This window comes from Tarenaya hassleriana, unplaced genomic scaffold (assembly GCF_000463585.1).
Source record: "Tarenaya hassleriana unplaced genomic scaffold, ASM46358v1 Cleome5, whole genome shotgun sequence".
In the NCBI taxonomy this organism is placed as follows: Eukaryota; Viridiplantae; Streptophyta; class Magnoliopsida; order Brassicales; family Cleomaceae; genus Tarenaya; species Tarenaya hassleriana.
In genome coordinates, this window is record NW_010967707.1 from 1,657,357 (window position 1) to 1,666,688 (window position 9,332).

A 9,332-nucleotide genomic window follows, 5' to 3' on the forward strand; every position below is an offset into this window, starting at 1 on the left:
ATAATTTTATTTTATTTATAACATGCATGCCTACTTTGATTTTAACTTTTTTAGTTGATATGTTATATTTACACTATTGTTTTATAAGTTTTTTTTTCGAAATATCAAATATTAATTTTAAATTCATAAAAGAAATTATAGTAGAAGGCAACGAGGAGGCTAACCGATTCATGATTGGTATGACTTGTCGGATTCTTTGTACTCTGCTCTTCCATTTTCGTTGACTATCATTGACTTGCAAAGACAAATCCACACCCAAAAACAAAACAAAAAAGAACGAAGAAACTGCTTGCAAAGTAAGCGCCTTTGCTTGGAAGGAGACCAGAATCTTCGATCACCGTCGGAACCCCTTTTAAATACTGCTAACTGGGTTCCTTCTGCAACACGATCTCAGAGCTCATCAATGGCGGCGACGAACGACGGCGGCGTTGATGACGAAACCCTCTACGTTGCTCTGGGGAAGAACATCGAGGAAGGCAAGTCCACTCTTGTCTGGGCCTTGCAGAATCTCGAAGCCAGTGATGTTTGTATCTTACATGTTCATCGCCCAGTAACGTGTAAGCTCCAATTGTCGTTTCCCTTTCCCCCCTTAATGTCTGGCCACGAATGATGATGATGATGATTTGGGGATTCTGGTTCTCGCTCAAGCGAGAATTTTGTAGTGGGAAATCAGATGTGCGTATACTCGTCCTGTGAAGATTTTTGGGGTTACCTACTTAACTTTCACTGTTTGCAGGTGATAAGATCTTTTCGGTTGCCGAGCTTGAAGAGAATGATATCAGTGCTATCCGAGAAATTGAAACGAAAATTATGCGTAAGATCATGGATAGTTACCGTGAAATTTGCTGCACAGCAGGGGTAATTCCCTTGTCTCTTCCCTCTCTGCCTGTCCTGTATTGTCCTTTGAGTTTCTGACCAATCTCTTGTAATATTCGTGTTCATTTTCTTGAGTTACTATCTTGAATTTCTGTCCTTTTGGCATCCCCTTCATGCAGGTGAGCGCAACTGTTATTCACACAGTCAAAGACAATGTAGGGGAGGGGATAGTGGAGTTTGTGTACCAGCATTCCATCAAACACCTTGTTATGGGAGCAGCATCAGATAAGAACTATTCGCAGTGAGAACAACACTAGAAAACAAAAAAAATCTTTCTCTGCAGTTTCTTGAATGCCCTTGAGATGGTTGATGTTTCTTGTGAACCCAATGTGTAGACTCAAATCTTCAAAACAGTTGATTGGAGGCTGCTTTTATCGTCATTGTGCAGGGGGATGACTGATGTTAAATCAAGGAAAGCGAAATACACCCGTCAACATGCTCCTGTTTCTTGCCGCTTCTGGTTTGTTTGCCAGGGCCGTCTCATTCAGACAGGGTATATCCTCTTTTGTTTCCTCACATGTGGTCCATTGCCTATTGAGTGAAAGATGATCTGTACTGTAGCTGCAAGATTACATAGATACTCGATTCAGACAGTGCTTTTGTGTCCATGGGTGATGTCTTTACAGGAACGGTGATGTTGAGCAAGACATTGATACGGGGCATCAGCATGAGAATGAAGCTAATGCATTGTATCGCGAGGAAAGGCAACTGAGGCAAGAAGCTGAAGAAGCATTAGGAAAAGAGAAAGAAGAGCACACCAAGACAAAGCGTGAGAGAGACAATCTGCTGGTGGAGCGTGACAATGCTCTCAAACTAACCGACGAGCTTTTGGGGAAACAAGCAGAAGGAGCTTCCACAAGCCTGTCTGCTTCTACACCTCCTCACCGGTTCTATTGTGAGTTTTCTGTTCAAGATATCCAAGAAGCCACTCATAATTTTGACCCTTCCTTGAAGATTTCTGAAGGAGAGTATGGAAGCATTTACAGAGGTTTGCTTCATTATACACCTGTGGTCATACAACTACTGCACCAGCGCCCCAGGGAAAATCTTGTGGAGTTCCAGCAGAAGGTATGGATGGTACTAAAAGTTTTTGTTTCATATCAATGGCGTTATGCTCAAGTGAAGGGAAAAAAAAAGTCGAAAACAGGGATATTCTACCTTGTAAACAAACACACAGCAGATGAAATTTAGAGCTTTAGAATGAAACATTATCTGATGACATACACATACTTGTCTTCCACTTCCAGGTTGAAGTTCTGAGCAAATTGAGGCACCCAAACCTAGTTACTTTCATGGGTGCCTGCTCAGAGCTTTCGGCTCTCGTGTTTGAATATCTCCCCGGTGGAAACCTCATGGACAGACTCAGTTGCAAAGATGACAGTCCTCCACTCTCTTGGAAAACCCGTATACGTATAGCCACCGAGTTATGCTCTGCCCTCGTCTTCATAAGCTGCACAAACCCACATGGAATACCTCACAGCTGTCTCGATGCACAAGCTATCCTTCTAGACGAAAACTTCAGTTGCAGAATCAATTACTTTGATATCCATCACTGTGACGAGGAAGAAGCATCCCCAGAGTCAGACATTCATCCTTTCGGTGTAATCTTGCTACAGCTGTTGACGGGTAGATCATCGTCCTCTGATATTGTCGAGGAACTGCAAGCCGCAATAGAAGAAGAATCTCTAGAAGCATTGTTGGACTCTTCAGCCGGGGAATGGCCGTTTCTTCAAGCTACTCAATTGGCCCATCTGGGTCTTAGGTGCTGTGACCCGGGTGGCTCGGGTCTTCCCGATCTCTCTTCAGAGGTTAGGAGCATTCTTGAACCCATGAAGGCATCTTGTGGTGCTTCAACATTAACATTGTTCCACGATGGCATCGAAGAAAGACGACAACCTCCTCCATATTTCATATGCCCCATCTTGCAGGTTAATACACAAACAGCTCTTTCATCATCATCATGTTACAAAAACCGGCACGAAATAGTTCAGTTGCTCTGAACTCATGGAATGCGTTACCATTGTTGCTCGTTTGAGTCAATTCACACGGTCTTGTGATAAAAGATCCAAGATACCGTCATCTGAAAAGAGAAGTTTCTTTGTTTATAACGTCACTCCTCTCGTGGTTTTCGCAGGAAGTGATGAAAGATCCACAAGTTGCAGCGGATGGATTCACGTATGAAGCTGAAGCCATTAAGTCATGGCTGGAGAGCGGTCACGACTCTTCTCCTATGACAAATGCAGTGCTCCAACACAGCGATCTTGTCCCTAACCATTCTCTGCGGTCAGCCATCCAAGAGTGGCTTCAACAGCCTTGAAGTTGGATATACATATATATAGTACGTGTGTGTGTGTGTATGTAAAGGTTTCATTGCAGTGTTGGCCTCCAAACTGTACTTGTTTAGAATCAACAACTTCTCCATCTTCTATAGCAATGGTGGATGTTTGGTTAGAAACAAGAAAGTTATGTTTCATTAATGAAAAACAGTTTGTGTTTAGGTGATTGTTGGAAGGCGATTATCATCACTTCTGCCATTATTAATGGTGGAAATTAAATTCAGTATACAGCCTCGGGATCTTCACAGATTATAGACGAAGTTGAAAGCACATGTTCCATGCATCATTCGTCTCTGGAGGAAAAAAAAAAATCTAAGTCTAGAAAGCAAAACCCTAATGAAGGACTCCACAAAAGCTACAGTTTATTTGACGGTGCCTTCATTTCCCGCAAGAATCATGTACTTATCCTTCCTTGTGAGATTAGTACACTCAAATCCCAAAACCCTAGCTATTTCTCTCTGTATAAGGTTTGCAACTTCGAGGCTTGATCTTCCTTCTCCACTGCAAGTCATCTCCCTGGGCAGTTTCTCAAGAACCTCCAAGAAATAATGAGGGTTAGGGTTCATGAGGAAGAAGATGGGATCCAACCATTTGAGCCCACTTGCGGTGGTCCCATAGAACATGCTCACGTGCGTGTTCACAGCCACAGGGACAATGTCCTCTGCTAGCTCCGCAAACAAAGGACTGAACCTCAGAAGATAAGGCTCTCTGCAAGTCGTTCCCTCGGGACAGACCACCAGATCTCCTCTACTCAGCAGTTTACGCATCTTCTCCCCGTCTTTTTCCCTGTCTCTCCTCAGCCTGACTGTCTTGATGGGCGATATAGCCTCGGAGAACTTACTTAGGCTGTAAGTAACAGCCGTCAATGGCTTCCCGAGGTTTCCGCTGAGGAAAACCGGGTCTAGAAGCGTTCTGTGGTTACAAACGTACAAGACACCGCTCTTGTTCCAGTCAGAACCGAGGTTCTGAGCGTTGAACGTCGTCACGAGACCTGACAAGTAAACCAGGGCATGGCATGCTTCGTACGGAAGGAGGATTCCGACCAAGATCCTGAAGATGGCGAGGAAGATGCCGAAAGGGAGCCATAAGTACATGGAGAGAGTTGCTAACGGCGTTGGCACAAATGCAAGTCTTCCGTCATGGAAGATCAATGGTTTCGGGTATCTCTCTCTTGGGAATGGTAATGGCTTCGAGCTGTTCTTGGCGTCATCTTCTTCATCACTCCACACACAAGCTTCCTGTGACAAAATCAAGAAACCCATAGCAAAGAGACGAAGGACCCAATTAAGCATATTAATTAATTGATTTAAAGAATTGCCAAAGCTCACATAAATCGAATCCAACTGGTTATGGTTATGACTTCTCATAACCAAATCGAACCAACCCAACCGAATAAAACATAACTCTAACCGAACCAAATTTGACTGATCGATTATGATTTCTCTAAATCTAAAAAACCGAACTGAACCGAACAAAAAAATAACGAAAAAAAATCGAAAATTTCTTTAAAAAAATAAATTTTGTATCAATAAAAAATGAATCTGAAATGGAGTAAAATAAAACCGAACCGAAATTGATATAAAATCGGTTATAATTTTTCTATAACCGAAATGATCCAATCCCAATATAACCTAACCGAACCCCTCGGTCAGATGCTTTAAAGGCAGAAGGAAAAGGGCGTCCATGTGTTGTGGGGACTTCATATTATGGCAACACGTAATATATGTACATGCCAAACTCGGTATAAATTACTTTGGCCAGCTTAAATCACAGACTTTTTTCAATGGATTAAGGGGACACACGAGGTTAAGTAATTACCTTGCAAATGGAGATGAAGAGGTGATCTTGAAGGCTCGAAGAGTTTCCAATCCCAAGCTCAGGCTTCTTCTTCTTATCAGAGAAATACTCTACGGCTGCTTTGTGTTTGACGACGAAACCAGACCCTGAAGCTAAGCCGGTGTAGAATCTCCTCCCCATGATTTCTATCTCCTGCAGTTTGGTCCCTGTCACATCATCTGCATTCATATACTCCCTGAGGAAGCCCTCGACCATCACCTTGGGCAGGCTTGTGAACACAACTCTTGACCCAGCCTCGACCCAAATGTCGTAAACTTGACGATTCAAGTTCTCTAGGTAAAACTTGGGCAGAACAGCTCTTGCGACGTAGTCCATGTCCTTAACCCTAAACCCAGCAAAGGTGATGAACGACAGGACCCTGAGCTTCTGGTCATCGTCCAAAAACCAGAGAAAGGAACAGGAAAGTAACAAGAGAAACGCCCTGATTATGCTCCCGCCTTCGAAGGCGACAAGCATGAAGTAAGGGAAGAAAGAGTGGAAGTATCTGCTCGAAGATTGTCTTAACAGGACACCGTCGATGTCGCAGACCAAGGTTTTGTCAGGGACCCAGTTTCGGATTTCAAGTTTTGTGATGCTCGGGAAGAGAGTTGGAGGGCTTATTTGGAAGTGATTATCGTGATGGGTTTGTTGGAAAGGTGAAGACTTTGAGAAACTGAGAAGACTTCTCAGCTTTCTTGCAGCTTTGTAACAAGAGTTGGCTAGTAGATGGTACAGAAACCACTCTGCAAGCTTCCCCAGAACCATCGGAAACACCATGGCTATGGTTTCAGAGAGACAGAGAGAGAGAGAGATTTGTGTTGGAGAAGACGAAGAGGTTGCAGAGGCATATATATGTGTGTGTGTGTGTCTGAGGTTTGACTAAATTTGGTTAGGACACCTCTCGCATTAACTGTCCGCCACAACGTTCTGGTTTTTTCGCTTCTTTTTTTTTTTTTTGTTCTTTCATGTAAAAGTGTTTTCTTTGCCACAAAATTGAAAACACCTAAAGAAAAACAAAAAAAAAAGACTTTTGAGGAAATGAATGTTTTTTAACGCAATAACCTAATCCGAATATAATTTAAACTAAATAAAAAGTAATACATAAAAATAGAAATTGTTATAAAACAAAAAAAAATAGAATATGTGCTTTTAGATACAACAGCAAGCTAAAGTTCATAACTACTCCATTAATGTTGTAATGAAATTATTATTTTTCCTGTCTTGATTTAAATCAAGAAAACGTTTGTTATTCCATCGTTTTGCTTATGAATATCGTTTTGAATCGAACTTTAATAAATATCGTTCAAACGAGATGTTGTTCCCTTTTGAATGGTGTGTAAATGTTTGTTGGCGGTTGCAAAATAATTTGTAAATGCAATTCTTGTTAGACAAAATTATATAAATTATCTGTACTATTACTATATATTATTATTGAAAAAAAAAACAAATATAATTACACGTGTAATACAACTGTTTGACGTTATGATTAATATCTTACTTTTGGTAAGATATATTCAACCGTGATGTTTATCGTCAACCACAGAAATATTTTAAATCGATTGAAATCTCTTTTTTTTTGTCTTAACGGCAATTTTATTTTTAGAGATTTTTTTTTCTGACGAATAACGACAAAACTATTTAAATAATGATTTGACTATAACTAAATTACAATCAGCATAGAGAATCGTGAATTGCATGGTTGGAAGACAAAGTTCTTTGACTTTCTTTTACAATGGTCAACTTTTTACCAGATAATTACGGTATCGGATTATTTTTTTAAAATTTTTTTTGACATAATTACGGTAATGAAGCACTTAATGTTGAAATCTAAAAAATGCTCTAAAAGCTTAGGAAAAAGTTCAGAGTAAAAATAGATTGAAGTTAAATCTCAGACATCCTATAACTAATTAAAATAAGAAAAAAAATCGTATATAAATACCTAAAATTTTTAAAATTTTTTATATAAATACTCAAATTTTTAAAATTTTATTAAATAAAACCAAAATCTATTAACGGTGTTAAACTTATAATGAAATCTGTCGATAATTGGTGATTTAACCGTCAACGAATATTGTTTTATTTGATAAATTTTTAAAAGTTTGTATATTTATATAGAAATATTGAAAAATTCAGGTATTTATTTAAGAATTTTATAGTTCAGATATTTGTTTGAAATTTTTATAAAAATTTAGATATTTATATACGATTTTTACTTTAAATAAAGAATAGTGAAATTTTGGAGGTATCCTGATATTTTTCTTACATTACACTTTAATTGCCGGGTTGTTACGTAAAAGTTTATTTATATAACTATATGAACTCTAACCATATGAATATCACAAACGTTGAGATATATGTATGTATATATATATATAGTTGGTTTGGAAGTGTGAATGTAAATTAAATGCTGCATTTTCGGTTTTTAAAAAAGTGAATGAATACAAAATATATGGTATCAAGCAAAATATTCAACGTCAACTACATGAACATGTTTTTAACTGCCTTTGTCCCCATAATATATACAAGATTATACACTAACATTGATTGTAAATAAAATAAATAATTTTAAAAAAAAAATTAAAAAAATAAATAAATAACTGAAAATTCGACCGAGTCAACAAAGTGCGTTACTCATTTTTCACCTAAGCTCCTTTCCCTCCGACATCATCGCATTTCATTTTTTTTTTTTTTTTGGATTTGGACAGCGAATAGCAAGTTACCGACCACGTAATTACCCGTTTTAAATATAACGGCCCGTATCTTGGATGTGCAGTAACTGTTACATGTTGGAGAGAGAGAAACCCTCGACCGTCCATAGTTCTCAAGCTCATCTCAGCCGTCCAAAGTCATGAATTCTCAGCCGTCCGTTGGTTGGAAGATCAGGCTGATCTGAACGGTAAACAATGAACAAACAGCGGTTCGTGTAAAAATCTTGCAGAAACCCTAACCGAATCGAGCCGCAAAAACAGTGTTTCTCCGTTTTCTCGGGAAATCTATCTTTTCTCTTCACAATTTTCCCGGAAAAACTGAGTGATTCTGTTTGTGTAGGATCTGCCGGAGATGGCAGAAAGAAGAGATGAAAGAGAAGGAGAAGGAGATTGACGGAAGAAGAAGAAGAAGAAGATGGTCGGCGGCTGGCTTTTTGTGGGGTTTTTGTCTGGAACATGTGTTTCCACTTGAGAAACTTGTAACCCAAGTAATTGAAAGAACATTGTTTTCAGTTTATTTCTTCATACACAAAACTCATGGTAAATCGAAACACAGAGGACAGCAAACATGACAGAGCAAAACAAAAATCTCACATCACACATACATATATATGTAATCAGAAACAACATTCTTGAACTTGGAAGCCATGTCTTTACAGAGCTCGGCCTCTCTCTCTGGTCTTCATATGGGATTCCCAGTTGTGTTATCATCCATCTTCTATGATATTTTCCGTCATTCATGTAGCGGATGTTTTGAGAAGATCAAGAACTCCGCAACAGTTCTTCCACCAAGGCGTTGACTCCACTGCCCTTTCTCCAGACGCTAACAATGGCTGCAACAAAACAAAACCCATTAATTTCTCCTTTTCTGTCATATCGTTTTCACGCCGATTCCTTTCCATTAACAAGATTCAAGAAGATCTGATCTGGGCTTTATGATTCGGGTCTGACCTGATTATCCGCGGAGACAGTAACATCACGAGACGCGGCAGAATCAGCACTGCCAGAGACCCCAGCGGCCGCATGCTTCACAGCTTCGACGAGTTTGGAAGAAACCTCTCCCTTTTTCTCCTCGAGACTATGCAGCAGCGATTTCGCTCCTTCGATCCCTCTCGACACCGCCCCGTCCACCGCATCCTTCACCTGCATCACATTAATTTCTCCTCTTTCATCTTTCAGGCTTCAACTCAAAATGGCATTTTCAGAATGATGCGGACGCATATCCATATACCTGAGGAAGGAGAGAATCGGCGAGCTTCTTAGGGGCAGACGAGGCCTCGGCCTTGACCGTTTCGACGGAGGCTTCGAGGGTTTCTCTGGCATGGCTGACAGTCGAGGAGGCCTCCGTCTTGGCCGTCTCGACGGTTCCCTTAGCCTTTTCGGCCGAGGCCGAGACCCTTTGTTTGACCTGGTCCACGGCCGAGGCAGCCTTGTCCAACAGAGCGTCCATTTGTTTTTCGTCTGTCTCTCTTCGCCAACGCAAAGGCTAAGGAGGAAGAAGAAGAGATATATAAAGAAGACGAGACTTTTTTCTTTGTCTATTTTTGTTTCGCAAAAAAAAAAAAAAAAAAAAAAA

At 40.1% G+C, this 9,332-nt stretch overlaps 3 protein-coding genes across 3 annotated transcripts; 1 reads left to right on the forward strand and 2 right to left on the reverse strand.

The window, feature by feature from the left end:
• The first annotated feature begins 127 nt into the window (after positions 1 to 127).
• Positions 128 to 3,373, forward strand: LOC104826233 (U-box domain-containing protein 33-like). The gene is made up of 8 exons (XM_010558840.2): positions 128 to 296; positions 395 to 557; positions 737 to 858; positions 996 to 1,117; positions 1,265 to 1,369; positions 1,503 to 1,944; positions 2,124 to 2,804; positions 3,011 to 3,373. The coding sequence occupies exons 2-8, from the start codon at positions 404 to 406 to the stop codon at positions 3,191 to 3,193; spliced, it is 1,809 nt and encodes a 602-aa protein (XP_010557142.1). The 5' UTR covers positions 128 to 296; positions 395 to 403; the 3' UTR covers positions 3,194 to 3,373.
• Positions 3,374 to 3,541: 168 nt separating this feature from the next.
• Positions 3,542 to 5,908, reverse strand: LOC104826234 (glycerol-3-phosphate acyltransferase 1-like). Its single transcript, XM_010558841.2, has 2 exons — positions 5,031 to 5,908; positions 3,542 to 4,450 (listed from the first exon to the last, which is right to left on the reverse strand). The coding sequence occupies exons 1-2, from the start codon at positions 5,823 to 5,825 to the stop codon at positions 3,575 to 3,577; spliced, it is 1,671 nt and encodes a 556-aa protein (XP_010557143.1). The 5' UTR covers positions 5,826 to 5,908; the 3' UTR covers positions 3,542 to 3,574.
• Positions 5,909 to 8,224: 2,316 nt separating this feature from the next.
• On the reverse strand, positions 8,225 to 9,316 carry LOC104826235. The gene is made up of 3 exons (XM_010558842.2): positions 8,988 to 9,316; positions 8,708 to 8,899; positions 8,225 to 8,589 (listed from the first exon to the last, which is right to left on the reverse strand). Exons 1-3 carry the CDS (start codon positions 9,204 to 9,206, stop codon positions 8,494 to 8,496), a joined length of 507 nt encoding a protein of 168 aa, XP_010557144.1. The 5' UTR covers positions 9,207 to 9,316; the 3' UTR covers positions 8,225 to 8,493.
• Between the last annotated feature and the right edge of the window lie 16 nt (positions 9,317 to 9,332).

Bases quoted from the DNA above. Each gene is read 5' to 3' on its own strand.
- LOC104826235 (XM_010558842.2), bottom strand. From the start codon at position 9,206: ATGGACGCTCTGTTGGACAAGGCTGCCTCGGCCGTGGACCAGGTCAAA. The intron at 8,900-8,987 runs GTATATGGATAT...AATGTGATGCAG, and splicing joins CCGATTCTCTCCTTCCTCAG to GTGAAGGATGCGGTGGACGG. The intron at 8,590-8,707 runs GTCAGACCCGAA...GTTTTGTTGCAG, and splicing joins CTGTCTCCGCGGATAATCAG to CCATTGTTAGCGTCTGGAGA.
- LOC104826233 (XM_010558840.2), top strand. From the start codon at position 404: ATGGCGGCGACGAACGACGGCGGCGTTGATGACGAAACCCTCTACGTT. The intron at 859-995 runs GTAATTCCCTTG...CCCTTCATGCAG, and splicing joins AAATTTGCTGCACAGCAGGG to GTGAGCGCAACTGTTATTCA. The intron at 2,805-3,010 runs GTTAATACACAA...TGGTTTTCGCAG, and splicing joins TCATATGCCCCATCTTGCAG to GAAGTGATGAAAGATCCACA.
- LOC104826234 (XM_010558841.2), bottom strand. From the start codon at position 5,825: ATGGTGTTTCCGATGGTTCTGGGGAAGCTTGCAGAGTGGTTTCTGTAC. The intron at 4,451-5,030 runs GTAATTACTTAA...ATTTTGTCACAG, and splicing joins TCTTCATCTCCATTTGCAAG to GAAGCTTGTGTGTGGAGTGA.